This window comes from Carcharodon carcharias, chromosome 2, assembly GCF_017639515.1.
Source record: "Carcharodon carcharias isolate sCarCar2 chromosome 2, sCarCar2.pri, whole genome shotgun sequence".
NCBI lineage: Eukaryota > Metazoa > Chordata > Chondrichthyes > Lamniformes > Lamnidae > Carcharodon > Carcharodon carcharias.
In genome coordinates, this window is record NC_054468.1 from 237,764,077 (window position 1) to 237,780,955 (window position 16,879).

The 16,879-nt window shown below is 44.2% G+C and overlaps 1 protein-coding gene across 1 annotated transcript in view; it reads left to right on the forward strand.

Annotated features, from left to right (window-relative positions):
• LOC121271008 (protein EFR3 homolog B-like) overlaps window positions 1-16,879 on the forward strand; it is a 250,589-nt gene that overhangs the window by 10,538 nt on the left and 223,172 nt on the right. The window contains exons 2-6 of the mRNA XM_041176694.1: window positions 1,106-1,182; window positions 2,203-2,330; window positions 3,223-3,373; window positions 9,369-9,490; window positions 14,805-14,954. Of these exons, the coding sequence (XP_041032628.1) occupies window positions 1,106-1,182; window positions 2,203-2,330; window positions 3,223-3,373; window positions 9,369-9,490; window positions 14,805-14,954 (628 nt within the window). The remainder of the gene's footprint in view (window positions 1-1,105; window positions 1,183-2,202; window positions 2,331-3,222; window positions 3,374-9,368; window positions 9,491-14,804; window positions 14,955-16,879) is intronic.

Here is a 16,879-nt window from a genome sequence, read left to right on the forward strand (position 1 = left end):
GGGAGATTTACTCTGTATCTAACCCCGTGCTGTACCTGTCCTGGGAGTGTTTGATGGGGACGGTGTAGAGGGAGATTTACTCTGTGTCTAACCCCGTGCTGTACCTGTCCTGGGAGTGTTTGATGGGGACAGTGTAGAGGGAGATTTACTCTGTATCTAACCCCGTGCTGTACCTGTCCTGGGAGTGTTTGATGGGGACAGTGTAGAGGGAGATTTACTCTGTATCTAACCCCGTGCTGTTCCTGTCCTGGGAGTGTTTGATAGGGACAGTGTAGAGGGAGATTTACTCTGTATCTAACCCCGTGCTGTACCTGTCCTGGGAGTGTTTGATGGGGACAGTGTAGAGGGAGATTTACTCTGTGTCTAACCCCGTGCTGTACCTGTCCTGGGAGTGTTTGATGGGGACAGTGTAGAGGGAGATTTACTCTGTATCTAACCCCGTGCTGTACCTGTCCTGGGAGTGTTTGATGGGGACGGTGTAGAGGGAGCTTTACACTGTATCTAACCCTGTGCTGTACCTGTCCTGGGAGTGTTTGATGGGAACAGTGTAGAGGGAGCTTTACTCTGTGTCTAACCCCTGTGCTCTACTGTTCCAATACCAGTGGTTGTGGATTATTCCATGCCCCACTAGAGTAGTCATGGTCTGGTCTATGTCCCAGTGCTGGGGGAGAGGTTGCAAAGAGCGGGGGCTGGTTTTGCAAGGGTTTAATGAGAATGATGAATTCCCTGAGGTTAGAGGTCAAGTCCCTGTATGACAAGGGATATAGTTACTGGGTGACAAATTAATGAATGGAGAATGTTATCTCTGCCACTTAGTTGAACTACACTTGAAATGTGATGTGTTGCCATAAGAGTTGATGACATTTTTGCAATGCTTTCTGACACTTTTGGCATTATTCTGACACTGCATCGTTGAAATGTCAGCGTTGGTACCTTGTTGAAACTGTTTTAACTGTTAAAAAGATCAGCTCAGCTTATTACTGATGCAGACAATCCCTGAATACCACACCTGTTGAATTTTTGCTGCAGTATTTGTGCCTCAGGTGGTTGTACGGTGCCTAGTTAAGTGGGTCAGTGAAACACAAATGCTTGTGCTTCTTCTCAGGTGTCTGTGGCTGCTGTGGAGCTCTACGCCCACGGTACAAGAGACTAGTGGACAACATCTTCCCTGAGGACTCAGAGGTAAACAGTTAACCCTTTATTTAAAGCATCGATTTGTAAGATTGAATGTTCAGTTCATAGACATGCGCCTTATCAGTGGTAACAGTGTCTGAGGACGTTGGATGAAATACAGTTGCTGGTGAATGTGACTCAAGAGCCTAAATGGTTGGATGGGAAATGAGAGATCCTACAAAATAGAGGGCGAGTTGGAAAGACTGTGAGATTACATGTGGTCCCACATTTGTGTGGGAAGAAATATGAGTGCTTGTAACTACGTGAGGTGTACCTTTGTTATGTCGACTATTCAAATGAAATTTACTTTTTTATTCAATTTTTAAAATTTATTCGGGGGAAGTGGGCATCGCTGGCTGGGCCGGCAATTATTTCCTATCCCTAATTGCCCTTGAGAAGTTGGTGGTGAGCTTCCTTCTTGAACTGCTGCAGTCCCTGTGGTGTAGGTACACCCACAGTGCTGTTAGGGAGGGAGTTCCTTTATCCCTTACTCCTTAAGTAATGTTTGAGTTCTGTTGACTTCAGTTTGTTTGTTACAGTAGAAGTTTTGAAAAGTGAAATTTTGTCCACTGATTTTCTTTCCATTGGCGACATGGGGATTCATTTCTTTTAAAATGTTATTGATCTCTAGGGGGCTCATTACAGCAGAGGGAGCTTTACTCTGTATCTAACCCTGTGCTGTACCTGTCCTGGGATTGTTTGATGGGGACAGTGTAGAGGGAGATTTACTCTAACCCCATGCTGTATCCCACACTGGAATGTTTAATGGGACAGTATGAAGAGAGCTTTACCCTTTATTCCATCTGTGCTCTCACTACGTGTTATTTTAGTGGATACTTTGATATAAAAATTATATTTCCAAAGAGATAAACTGGATATAAGAACAAGCTGTTTAGTACCTGTCCAGGTTAAAGAGATCTTACCCCAGCATCAGCCATTTTCCTGGTTGCAGCATTGAAGGTTCAGCAGTAGTTTGTTGCAGGTAAGGAGTGATGCTCAGTGCTGATTAACTCTGTTCATTGCTTTCAGGATGGGCTGGTGAAAGCCAACATGGAGAAGTTGACATTCTATGCCTTGTCTGCTCCGGAGAAGCTGGACCGGATTGGTGCATATCTTGCAGAGAGACTAAGCAGAGATGTAGCCAGGCATCGTTACGGGTATGGGAAATGCTGGGCCTGCACTTTACAGCTTTACATGCACTAGGGTGTCCACCTTGGCAGTTCTCTTCACTTCACACTGACCTGTCCTGTCTGGAACTTGGACAATAATGTTGATTAAACACTGACTGTCCTGTCCAGAACCTGGGCAGTGCTTTTCATGAAGCACTGACCAATCCTGCCTGGGACCTGTGTGGGGCTGGGCATCACTTACAGAGACTAAGGCATTACACAGTGCCAACACTGGAACACTAACAGACTGGAGTCAATGGTTATGTTCAGCTCCTGGGTGGTAATTGAGCTGAGTGAATTGCATAGTGTGTGAGTTGCACAACTCTACATCAATTCATGTCAAATTTACTGTGCTGTTTCTACTTTTTCACCAATTTTTCCCGCTCCAGTGTTTGAAGCAATGATTTCGGAGCACCACTCATATGGTCTTCCTGTCCACAGCTGAACAGGGAGTGTTGGCAGCCAACATGACTGTGGAGCTCACTTTGTCCTTACTGTCAACTTTCCAACAGGAGTCATTAGATCATGCACAAGAGTGGCAACCCTGCCTGGATTTCTCTCCCCTGATTCAGAAGCAGTTGGAGTGACTAACAACTTTGACATTGCCAGTATTGCTCCACAATTCTAGATCCTATATTCAAAAACTGGAGGAAGGATAGTGCAGAATTTGAAAAAAATCACAATTTGTATATTTTGTCTAGAAATCATGTTCTGACAGGGTTTCCTCATCAGTGTGTAGACAGTATGTTATCTGTGAATGCCCTGTGACTGCAGGTGGATAGGATCTGGATACAATGATGGTTGCCATTTAATCATGGCAAATTGCTGTGGTGTCCCACAGCTATTTCCTCATGATACTGTGTGCTTAATTGCTTACCAGTTACGTGTGTATTGCGATGGAGGCTTTAGATCAGCTCCTGATGGCCTGTCACTGCCAGAGCATCAACTTGTTCGTGGAGAGCTTTCTCAAGATGGTGGCCAAGCTTCTCGAATCTGACAAAGCAGCATTGCAGATCCTGGGAACAAATTCGGTAAGTCAGCCTCCCACACCCACTGACTGGATTTTAACCCGAATGGAACAGGGGTACAGAGGAAAAAGGGTTCGTATTATTGAGAACTGATGCAAACCTGGATAACCCACACAGCATCCTTTAGCTTCCCAAACTATTGTTGCCCTGGCCAATTATTAGATAATCACTTTCAGCTGTCTTTCCTCAAAGGAGAATTTACATCAGAATCAGATTTTCACTCGTGGCAGAGGGGAGCTGGACACTACCAACAATAGCTGGTATGGATGGGTCTCAAAGATGTTCCAAATGACCGGGGACCTGTCCTAGACTAAAGAATAGAGACTGAGAATTATCAGATGAACAACAAAGGGAGAGGGCACATTATCAGAATCAATTCTAATCAGAAAGGCACAGATTAATCAAGGGCATTCAGCGTGGATTTGTTAAAGGAAGATAGTGTCTGACTAATTTGATTGAATTTTTTTTGAGGAACTGACAAGGAGGATTGATGAGAGTAGTGCAGTTGATGTGGTCTACATGGATTTTAGCAAAGCTTTGGACAAGATCCCACATGGCAGATTAGTTAAAAAAATAAAAGCCCATGGGCTCCAGGGGAATGTAGCAAGTTGGATACAAAACTGATTCAGTGGCAGGAAACAAAGGGTAATCATCGGTGGGTGTCTTTGTGACTGGAATGTTGTTTCCAGTGGGGTTCCACAGGGCACGGTACTAGGCCCCTCTTTTTGTGGTATATATTAATGATTTGGATGTAAATGTAAAGGGAATGATCAAGCAGTTTCCAGACAGCACAGAAATTGGCCATGCGATAGATAGTGAGAAGGATTGCTGTCATAGGAAGCTATCAATGGACTGATCCATAAGACTATATGATCAATGCATAAGACATTGCAGCAGAAGTAAGCCATTCGGCCCATCGAGTCTGCTCCGCCATTCAATTTGATCATGGCTGATCTGATAATCCTCAATTCTACTTTCCTGCCTTTTCCCCATAACTCTTGATTCCCTTACTGATTAAAAATCTGTCTATCTCAGCCTTGAATATACTTAACGACCCATCCTCTACAGCCCTCTGCGGTAAAGAATTCCACAGATTCACTACCCTCTGAGAGAAGAAATTCCCCCTCATCTCTGTCTTAAATGAGCGACCCCTTACCCTGAGATTATGCCCTCTGGTCCTAGACTCTCCCACAAGGGGAAACAACATCTCAGCATCTACCCTGTCAAGCCCCCTAGGAATCTTATATGTTTCAATAAGGTCTCCACTCATTCTTCTAAACTCCAATGAGTATAGGCCCAACCTACTCAACCTCCCCTCATAAGAAAATCCCTCCATACCCAGGATCAACTTAGTGAACCTTCTCTGGACTGCCTCCAATGCCAGTATATCTTTCCTTAGATAAGGGGATCAAAATTGTTCAGGTGCAGTCAAACCAGTGCCTTGTATAGTTTTAGCAAGAATTCCCTATTTTTAAACTCCATTCCCTTTGAAATAAAGGCCAACATTTCATTTGCCTTCCCTATTATCTGCTGAACTTACATGTTAGCTTTTTGGGATTCATGCACGAGGACTCCCAAATCCCTCTGTGTTGCAGCTTTCTGCAATCTTTCTCCATTTAAATAATATTCAGCTCTTCTATTCTTCCTTCCAAAGTGCATAACCTCACATTTTCCCACATTATATTCCATCTGCCAAGTTTTTGTCCACTCACTTAACCCTTATCCCTCTGTAGACTCTTTGTATCATCCTCACCACTTGCCTTCCTATCTAGTTTTGTGCCATCCGCAGACTTGGTGATAATACATTCACTCCGCTCATTTAAGTCATTAATATATATTGTAAAAAATTGTGGCCCCAGCACTGATCCCTGTGGCATTCCACTAGCTACAGATTGCTATCCTGAAAATGCACCCCTTATCCCAACTCTCTGTCTTCAATTAGTTAGCCAATCTTCTATCCATCCTTATATACTACCATCAACACCATAGGCTCTTATCTTAATAAGTAGCCTTATGTGCAGTACCTTATCGAAAGCCTTTTAGAAATCTAAATATATTACATCTACTGGTTCCCCTTTATCTATCCAGCTTGTTACCTTCTCAAAGAATTCTAATAAATTTGTCAGGCATGATTTCCCCTTCATGAAGCCATGCTGACTCTGCTTGATTATTTTATGTATTTCTAAATGCTTTGCTATTACATCCTTTATAATAGACTCTAACATTTTCCCAATGATGGACGTTAAGCTAACTGGCCTATTGTTACCTTCTTTTTTGTCTCCTCCCATATTTGAGTAAGGATGTTACATTGGCAGTTTTTGAATCCGCTGGAACTTTTCCAGAGTATAAGGATTCTTGGAAGATTACTACCAGTGCATCCACTATCTCTGTCACTACTTCTTTTAATATCCCAGGATGCAACTGATCAGGTCCAGGGGACATAAAAATAAAAAACAGAAACAGAAATACCTGGAAAAACTCAGCCGGTCTGGCAGCATTGGTGGAGAAGAGTACAGTTGACGTTTTGAGTCCTCATGACCTTTCAACAGAACTAAGTAAAACTAAGAAAGGGGTGAAATATAAGCTGGTTTAATGGGGTGGGGGGGGGGGTCGTTGGGACAAGCAGCCAGTGATAGGAGGAGATAACCAAAAGCTGTCACAGACAAAAGAACAAAGAGGTGTTGAAGGTGGTGATATTATCTAAAGCAATGTGCTAATTAAGAGTAGAAGACAGGACAGATAAGGTACAGATAGCTCTAGTGGAGGTGGGGGAATACTAAAAGGTAGAAATAAACAATAGTGGAAATACATTTAAAAATAATGGAAATAAGCTGGTTTATGGGTCCAGGGGACATATTGGCCTTTAGCCCCATTAGTTTCCCAAGTACTTTTTCTCTAGTGATAGTTATTATATTTATTTCCTCCCCCACTTTTGCTCCATGATTATTTAGTACTTTTGGAATCCTACCATGAAGAGTGATGCAAAGTGTTTATTCAACTCCTCTGCCATTGCCTGGTTCCCCAATAATATTTCCCAGCCTCATTCTCTAAGGGGCCTATGTTCACTTTGGCCTCTCTCTTCCTTTTTATATATTATAAATATATATATTTAAAGAAGCTCTTACTGTCTGTTTTTATATTTCTTGCTAGTTTACCCTCAAAGTTTATTTTCTTTTTTTTGGGTCATCTTTTGTTGGTTTTTAAAACTTTAAAATACCCTGGCTTACCACTAATCTTTGCCACATGTATGTCTTTTCTTCCCATTTGATACTATCCTCAACTTTCTTGGTTAACCATGGTTGGTTTATCCCCTTCCTAGGATCCTTCTCCCTCATGGGATATATCTTTTTCTGAGTCATGAACTATTTTCTTAAACATCTGCCAATGTTCATCAACTGTCTTTTCTGTTAAACTCCTTTCCCGGTCTACTCCAGCCAACTCTGCCCTCATTCCTTTGTAATTACCCTTATTTAAGTTTAGCACAGTTGTTTCTGACCCAAGTTTCTCACTCTCAAACTGAATGCTAAATTCTACCATGTTATGGTCACTAATCCCTCGGGTATCTTTTACTCTGAGATCATTTATTAAACCTGCCTCATTATTCGTTACCAGTTCCAAAATAGCCTGGTCCCTGATTGGATCCACAACACATTGTTCTAGGAAACTGTCCCGAATGCACTCTATGAATTCTTGCTGGTGGCTACCTCTGCCAACTTCATTTTCCCATTCTACATGAAGATTAAAGTCACCCATGATTAATGTACTGCCCTCATTATCTTCTGATTTATTCTCTGTCCTTCAGTATAGTCACTGTTAGGGGCCTATAGACTACTCCCACCAGTGCCCTCTTCCCCTTACTATTTCTTACCTCCATCCATATGGATTCTACAACTTCCGATCCAAGATCATTTCTTGCTATTGTAGTTATTCCATCTCGTACTAACAAAGCTACCCCACCACCCTTTCCTTCCTGTCTGTCCTTTTGAAAAGTCACATACCCCTGAATATTTAGCTCCCAGTAGCCATGTCTCTTTAATGGCTATAAGCCCTAGTTATTCGATTTGCCAGGACACTGGTCCCAGCATGGTTCAAGTGAAGCCCGTCCCATCGAAACAGCTCCCTTCTACCCCATTCTCTCCAATGGAAACTCCCCTTATGCTACCCAATCTGTCAAACTGGAACCAGGTACTCTTTCCAGCCCTTTCATTATACTTCTTTCAGGTCTCTTCCAAATATATGCCACTTTAAAATAGAGCCAGCTCTTTGAACCTATTTGACCATCTAAGGGTCTTCAAGCGGGGAATCTTTCTTTTAATTCCCTTTGGAACCTTTTCTAAAGCCACAATATCATGCACCATGTGAGACACTGGAGGGAGGGGTGCAATAAGGAAGCAGTTACAGGAGAGCGAGGAATATAGGAACAGACAGATGAACATATGAATTAGGAGCAGGAGTAGGCCACACGGCCCCTCGATCCTCCTCGGCCATCTAGTAAGATCATGGCTGATCTGATTGTAACCTCAACTCCACATAGCCCCATAACTTTTCACTCCCTTGCTTATCAAGAATTTATCCAGATCTGCCTTAAAAATATTCAAAGATTCTACTTCCGCCGCCTTTTTAGGAAGAGAGTTCCAAAGACTCTTGCTCCTCTGTGACGAAAAAATTCTCCTCGTCTCTGTCTTAAATGGGCGGCCCTTATTTTTAAACAGTGTCCCCTTGTTCTAGATTCTCCCACAGGAGGAAGCATCCTCTTCATATCCACCCTGTTGAGACACCTCAGAATCTTACATGATTCAATGAAGTTGCCTCTTACTCTTTTAAACTCCAGCGGATACAAGCCTAGCCTGTCCAGCCTTTCCTCATAAGACAACCCGCCCATTGTGGGTATTAGTCTAGTAAACCTTCTCTGAACTGCTTCCAATTTATCTACATCCTTCCTTAAATAAGGAGACCAATACTGTATACAGACTCCAGATGTGGTCTCACCAATGCCCTGTATAACTGAAGTATAACCTCCCTACTTTTGTATTCAATTCCCTTTGCAATAAATAATACCATTCTATTAATAGTCATTTGGCAGTACACACATTGCTCCTGTTTCAGCTAAACAATATAAGTGACAGCCATTCCTTCAGGACAATGCCTTGACCAATCAGGGTCAAGTTGCCTGGTTTAAATTTCAAACAATATTTGGCAGTTAACTGTCAGTTACCATCACTGACACATTTTCCATGGCAATGCTTCTATTAAGTAGAGTGCACCTGCAAACCAATCAGCACTCTGTTCACAACAGCATAAATTGTTGTTTTTCACTTATTGGTATTCTTGCAAATTGTCCTGATGAGTGCAAGATGAAACGCTTCAACATGTCTCTTTTTTCAGCAACATCCTATTAGCTTTCTTAATTATTTGCTATACCTGCATTCTAATCTTTTGCAACTCATGCACTATGACACCTAGATCCCTCTGTACCTCAGAGCTCTGCAATCTCTCACAATTTAGACAAGATGCTTCTTTTTAAAAGTCGTCCTGCCAAAATGGACAATTTCACATTTTCCCACATTATACTCCATTTCCCAGATCTTTGCCCACTCACTTAACCCATCTATATCCCTTTGTAGCCTCCTTATGTTCTCTTCAGAACTTGCTTTCCTACCTATCTTTGTGTCATCAACAAATTAAGCAACGCTACCTTCAGTCCCTTCATCCAAGTCATTTATATAACTTGTAAAAAATTGAGGCCCTGTGTCACACCACTCATTACATCTTGCCAACCAGAAAAAGACTATTTTATGCCTACTCTCTGTTTTCTGTTAGCTAGCCAATCTCCTATCCATGCCAATATGATACCCCCTACACCATGAGGTTTTACTTTTTGCCATCACCTTTGATGTGACAACCTATCACATGCCTTCTGGAATGAGGACAGCGGGGCCGTTTTGATTGGTGTGAACAAGAATCTACTTTAGTAAATAGAATTTTTTTTTTCCTACAGTTCATAAAGTTTGCAAACATCGAGGAGGACACGCCATCGTATCACCGAAGCTATGATTTCTTCGTGTCCAGGTTTAGCGAAATGTGCCACTCAGGACACGATGATGCTACAGACAGGACTAAGTGAGTAGACATCCAACATAGTTTCACCTATAGGGCATTATGGAGAGATTTTCAGCCTCTCTCCTATTGAGTTTAATTTCTAAAGAGTAGCTAATAATTACTGAAGAGAATGATCATGGCTTGCGTTGGCTGACTTTTATAGTTATGTCTGAAATCCCTTTGGCTGCACTCCATTGGTGTAAGTGGGGACCTCTGAGCCCACAGCAAAAGGATGTTACACTGTCCCAAATTGTTGGCTCAGGGTCACCTACCTGGGTGGAGCTGGTACTGTCTGTACCTGTGAGTCCATTGGCAGCACCTGCCCTGATCTTTCCACAGCCACTCTCTAAGGTGAGCAGTAGCCCACCTGAGGCCAAAGGCCTCTCGTTTGCATCGGGCTAGGCAGCTACTGGGGATTTTCTAATGGTCTAAATGGAATGCCTGTCAGTTCTTGGTGGCAAGAGTTCATTTGAAACCTTATAATGGCATGCCTGGTGCAATTCCTTGGATTGTCTGGGACCTTCCTTCCTCAGGCCAGCCCTTTTGATATGGAGAGAGTGTGAAAGGCTCGCTCCCCATCTCCCTCCCGACAGCACTTTAAGTAAGCCCTTCCACAAGGTGGAGTCACTGGTATTTATAAGACGTAGGAACAGCAGTAGAGCATTCAGTCCATCGAGTCTGCTCCGCCATTCAATGAGATCATGGCTGATCTGATAATCCTCAACTCCACTTTCCTGCCTTTTCCCCATAGCCCTTGATTCCCTTTCTGATTAAAGATCTGTCTATCTCAGCCTTGAATATACTTAACGACTCAGTCTCTACAGCCCTCTGCGGTAAAAAATTCCACAGATTGACTACCCTCTGAGAGAAGAAATGCCTCCTTAACTCTGTCTCAAATGGGCAACCCTTTACACTGAGATTATGCCCTCTGGTCCTAGGCTCTCCCAAACGGGGAAAGAACCTCTCAGCATCTACCCTGTCAAGCCCCCTAAGAATCTTATATTTCAATAAGATCTCCTCTCATTCTTCTAAACTCCAATGAGTACAGGCCCAACTTACTCAATCTCTCCTCATAAGAAAATCCCTCAATACCCAGAAACAACCTAGTGAACCTTCTCTGGACTGCCTCCACTGCGAGTATATCTTCCCTTAGGAAAGGGGACCAAAACTGTTCACAGTATTCTAGTGGTTGTCTAACTAGTGCCTTATATAGTTTTAGCAAGACTTCCCTATTTTTATAAAAACAAAAAAACTGCGGATGCTGGAAATCCAAAACAAAAACAGAATTACCTGGAAAAACTCAGCAGTTGTGGCAGCTTCGGCGGAGAAGAAAAGAGTTGACGTTTCGAGTTCTCATGACCCTTCAACAGAAATAGGTGAATCCAAGGAAGGGGTGAAATATAAGCTGGTTTAAGGTGTGTGTGTGTGGGGTGGGGGGGGGCGGGGGGGGGGGTTGGGGGAGAGAAGTGGAGGGGGTTGGTGTGGTTGTATGGACAAACAAGCAGTGATAGAAGCAGATCATCAAAAGATGTCACAGACAAAAGAACAAAAGAACACAGAGGTGTTGAAGTTGGTGATATTATCTAAACGAATGTGCTAATTAAGAATGGATGGTAGGGCACTCAATGTATAGCTCTAGTGGGGGTGGGGGGAGCATAAAAGATTTAAAAATATTTAAAAATAATGGAAATAGGTAGGAAAAGAAAAATCTATATAATTTATTGGAAAAAACAAAAGGAAGAGGGAAGAAACAGAAAGGGGGTGAGGATGGAGGAGGGAGCTCAAGACCTAAAGTTGTTGAATTCAATATTCAGTCCGGAAGGCTATAAAGTGCCTAGTCGGAAGATGAGGTGCTGTTCCTCCAGTTTGCGTTGGGCTTCACTGGAACAATGCAGCAGGCCAAGGACAGACATGTGGGCAAGAGAGCAGGGTGGAGTATTAAAATGGCAAGCGACAGGGAGGTTTGGGTCATTCTTGCGGACAGACTGCAGGTGTTCTGCAAAGCGGTCGCCCAGTTTACGTTTGGTCTCTCCAATGTAGAGGAGACCACATTGGGAGCAACGAATGCAGTAGACTAAGTTGGGGGAGTTGTAAGTGAAATGCTGCTTCACTTGAAAGGAGTGTTTGGGCCCTTGGACGGTGAGGAGAGAGGAAGTGAAGGGGCAGGTGTTATATCTTTTGCGTGGGCATGGGGTGGTGCCATAGGAGGGAGTTGAGGAGCAGGGGGTGATGGAGGAGTGGACCAGGGTGTCCCGGAGGGAAAGATCCCTACGGAATGCCGACAGGGGGGTTGAAGGGAAGATGTGTTTGGTGGTGGCATCATGCTGGAGTTGGCGGAAATGGCGGAGGATGATCCTTTGAATGCGGAGGCTGGTGGAGGACAAGGGGGACCCTATCATGTTTCTGGGAAGGAGGGGAAGGCGTGAGGGCGGATGCACGGGAGATGGGCCGGACACGGTTGAGGGCCCTGTCAACGACCTGTCTCTTTGTGGGGTATGTGGAACATTCCTTGTTCCAGTCCTACTCCGGCTTCCTTCCACAACTCTTTCTCCGGTACATCGATGATTACTTCGGTGCTGCTTCATGCTCTCATCGGGACTTGGAAAAATTTATTAATTTTGCTTCCAATCTCCACCCCTCCATCATTTTCACGTGGTCCATCTCTGACACTTCCCTTCCCTTCCTTGACCTCTCTGTCTCAATTTCTGGTGATAGACTGTCCACCAATATCCATTACAAACCTACCGACTCCCACAGCTACCTCGACTACAGCTCCGCACACCCCGCTTCCTGTAAGGACTCCATCCCATTCTCTCAGTTCCGATGATGCTACCTTCAAAAACAGTTCCTCTGACATGTCCTCCTTCTTCCTTAACCGAGGTTTTCCACCCACGGTCGTTGAAAGGGCCCTCAACCGTGTCCGGCCCATCTCCCGCGCATCCGCCCTCACGCCTTCCCCTCCCTCCCAGAAACATGACAGGGTCCCCCTTGTCCTCACTTATCACCCCACCAGCCTCCGCATTCAAAGGATCATCCTCTGCCATTTCTGCCAACTCCAGCATGATGCCACCGCCAAACACATCTTCCCTTCACCCCCCCTGTCGGCATTCCATAGGGATCGTTCCCTCCGGGACACACTGGTCCACTCCTCCATCACCCCCTACTCCTCAACTCCCTCCTATGGCACCACCCCATGCCCACGCAAAAGATGTAACACCTGCCCCTTCACTTCCTCTCTCCTCACCATCCAAGGGCCCAAACACTCCTTTCAAATGAAGCAGCATTTCACTTGCATTTCCCCCAACTTAGTCTACTGCATTCATTGCTCCCAATGTGGTCTCCTCTACATTGGAGAGACCAAACGTAAACTGGGCGACCACTTTGCAGAACACCTGCGGTCTGTCCGCAAGAATGACCCAAACCTCCCTGGCTCTTGCCATTTTAATACTCCACCCTGCTCTCTTGCCCACAGGTCTGTCCTTGGCTTGCTGCATTGTTCCAGTGAAGCCCAACGCAAACTGGAGGAACAACACCTCATCTTCTGACTAGGCACTTTACAGCCATCCGGACTGAATATTGAATTCAACAACTTTAGGTCTTGAGCTCCCTCCCCCATCCCCACCCCCTTTCTGCTTCTTCCCCCTTCCTTTTGTTTTTTCCAATAAATTATATAGATTTTTCTTTTCCTACCTATTTCCATTATTTTTAAATATTTTTAAATCTTTTATGCTCCCTCCACCCCCACTAGAGCTATACCTTGAGTGCCCTACCATCCATTCTTAATTAGCACATTCGTTTAGATAATATCACCAACTTCAACACCTCTGTGTTCTTTTGTTCTTTTGTCTGTGACATCTTTTGATGATCTGCTTCTATCACTGCTTGTTTGTCCATACAACCATACCACCCTCCTCCACTTCTCTCCCCCACCCAAACCGCACCCCCCCCGACCCCCAACCACACACACACCTTAAACCAGCTTATATTTCACCCCTTCCTTGGATTCACCTATTTCTGTTGAAGGGTCATGAGGACTCGAAACGTCAACTCTTTTCTTCTCCGCCGATGCTGCCAGACCTGCTGAGTTTTTCCAGGTAATTCTGTTTTTGTTCCTTATTTTTATACTCCCTTCCCTTTGAAATAAAGGCCAACATTCCATTTGCCTTCCCTATTACCTGTTGAAATTACATGTTAGCTTTTTGGGATTCATGCACGAGGACCCCCAAATCCCTCTGCGCTGTAGCCTTCTGCAGTCTTTCTCCATTTAAATAATATTCAGCTCTTCTATTCTTCCTTCCAAAGTGCATAACCTCACCTTTTCCCATATTATATTCCATCTGCCAAGTTTTTGCCCACTCACTTAACCTGTCTCTATCCCCCTGTAGACTCCTTGTGTCATCCTCACCACTTGCCTTCCCACCTATTTTTGTGCCACCCGCAAACTTGGCGATAGCACATTCACTTCCCTCATCCACGTCATTAATATATATTGTAAATAACTGTGGCCCCAGCACTGATCCCTGTGGCACTCCACTAGCTACAGGTTGTCATCCTGAAAATACGCCCCTTATCCCAATTCTCTGTTTTCTATTAGTTAGCCAATCGTTTATCCATGCTAATGTACTACCTCCAACACCTTGGGTTCTTAGCTTTTTAAGTAGCCTTATGTGTGGTACCTTACTGAACGCCTTTTGAAAATCCAAATATATTACATCTACTGGTTCCCTTTATCTATCCAGCCTGTTACCTCCTCAAAGAATTCTAATAAATTTTTTAGGCATGATTTCCCCTTCATGAAGCCATGCTGACTCAGCTTGACTATACTATTTATTTCTAAATGCTTTGCTATTACATCCTTTATAATAGACTCTAACATTTTCCCAATGACGTATGTTAAGCTAACTGGCCAATAGTTACCTGTTTTATGTCTCCCTTTTTGAACTAGGGTGTTTCATTGGCAGTTTTCCAATCCTCTGGGACTTTTCCAGAATATAAGGATTCTTGGAAGATTACTACCAGTGCATCCACCATCTCTGTGACTACTTCCTTTAATATCCTAGGATGAAACCCATCAGGTCCAGGAGACCTACCTGCTTTTAGCCCCATTAGTTTCCCTAGTACTTTTTCTCTAGTGATAGTTATTGTATTTATTTCCTCCCCCTTTTCCCCCTTGATTATTTAGTATTTTTGGAATGCTATTAGTGTCTCCTACCGTGAAGACTGATGCAAAGTGTTTATTCAACTCCTCTGCCATTTCCTGGTTCCCCATTATTATTTCCCCAGCCTCATTCTCTGAGAGGCCTATGTTCATCTTATGCTGTATTCTGCCCATCAGGATCCGTATGGCTGGTATAAAGGGTCTGCAGGGTGTGGTAAGGAAGACAGTCAATGATGAGCTGCAAGCCAACATCTGGGAACCTCAGCACATGGATAAAATCGTCCCATCACTCCTCTTCAACTTGCAGCAAGCAGAGGAAGCTGAGAGGTAAGCTCTGGTGTTCCTTCCTTCCTCTATCTCTACCTCTTTCTTTGTCTTTCCATTGGCCCCTCCCCAATGATCAAATCTGGGACTTTCAACTCTTGGGGGAGCTTTAATTCCCAAACACTTGGGGCAGGATTTTACAGTGGGCTTCAGTATCCCCATCGTCAGAACAAAATAAGCCCATGTTGGCTGACAATGTGACCAGCTGAGCAATTTTACTGCTGGTGGCCAACCTCTTAATCAGAGGGCTGTCAGCTCTAAAACGTCAGCACTGGGGGAGGTAGACACTGCTGAGGCAGCTCAAGGATCAACATGGAGATGCCGTCTAAGAGATAAATATAAAATTATAAATCAGGAGGGCGAGTAGGCGGCCCTCTACAGATGGTCCATTGGAGCTGGTGGGATGTCCATCTCTCCCCTTGGCTCCTTCTGTGGGACATGGGGAGCTCTGACAGATGTGGGGAGCTCTGACGGACACGGGGAGCTCTGACGGACACGGGGAGCTCTGACGGACGTGGGGAACTCTGACGGACACGGGGAACTCTGACGGACACGGGGAGCTCTGACGGACACGGGGAGCTCTGACGGACACGGGGAGCTCTGACAGACACGGGGAACTCTGACGGACGTGGGGAGCTCTGACAGACATGGGGAGCTCTGACGGCTGCCCTCCATCGCTGACCGGCTACAGGGAGGCTACCTTCATGACGCAAAATGCCAGTGACCCCTGAAATTCACTCCTAATCAGGGACTAATTTATTTAAATTGGTAGCCTGCCTTTGTTCAGTAGATACTTGATGCACAAAATGGGCAAAAATTTGGCAGATGGAGTATATTGTGAGAAAGTGTGAGGTTATGCAATTTGGCAGGGAGAACAGAAAATAATGAATATTATTTAAATGGAGAGAGGCTGCAGAATGCTGCAGTACAGAGGGATCTGGGTGTCCTTGTAAGTGAATCACAAAAGGTTAGCATGCAGATACAGCAAGTAATTAAGAAGGAAAATGGAATGTTGGCCTTTATTGCAAGCGGGGGGTGTGGTGGAGTATAAAAGTCAGGAAGTCTTGCTACAACTGTATAGGGCTTTGGTGAGACCACACCTGGAGTATTTTGAACAGTTTTAGTCTCCTTACTTGAGGTGTATGCTTGCATATGAAGCAGTTCAGTGAAGGTTCACTAGGCTGATTCCTGAAATGAAGGGTTATCTTATGAGGAAACATTAAGCAGTTTGGGCCTTTACTCATTGGAGTTTAGAAGAGTGAGAGGTAATCTTATTATAAAATTCTAATTTTAGACAGACAGGGTGCATGCCGAAAGGATATTTCCCTTCATGGGGGAACCTAAAACAGGGTCACAGTTCAAAAATAAGGCGTTTAAGACAGATGAGGAGGAATTTCTTCTCTCAGAGGGTCATTAGTCTTTGGAATTCTCTTCCTAAGAGGAATTGGTGGCTGGGTTAGTGAATATATTCAACTCTGAGTTTTACAGATCTTTGACCCACGAGGAAGTCAAGGATTATGAAAGACAGGCAGGAAAGTGGAGTTAAGGCCATAATCAGATTAGTCATGATCTTATTGAATGGTGGAGCAGGCTCAATGGGCCAAATGGCCTTCTCCTGCTCTTATTTCTTATGAGCTCACATCTGATCCCATCCGTTGAGAAACATTCCTGGCAGTGAGAAGGCATCAGGGAGGCATCCTGATGTGGCTGTCTGCTATTTTCCCAGTTCCCAGTCTCCCAACATGTTGCCTCAGGCCAGGAAAATCATGTCCTTGGAGTGCAAAAGTGGTCAGTAACGATCAACCTTTGTGCCAGTTATTTAAAGGGATTTTTCAAAGCCTGTGGCAGGGTTAGATATGTGAACATGTTTGGTGGCTATTATGCCACACTTGGACTAATTACCCAGTGCATTATAATTGGATAATAAC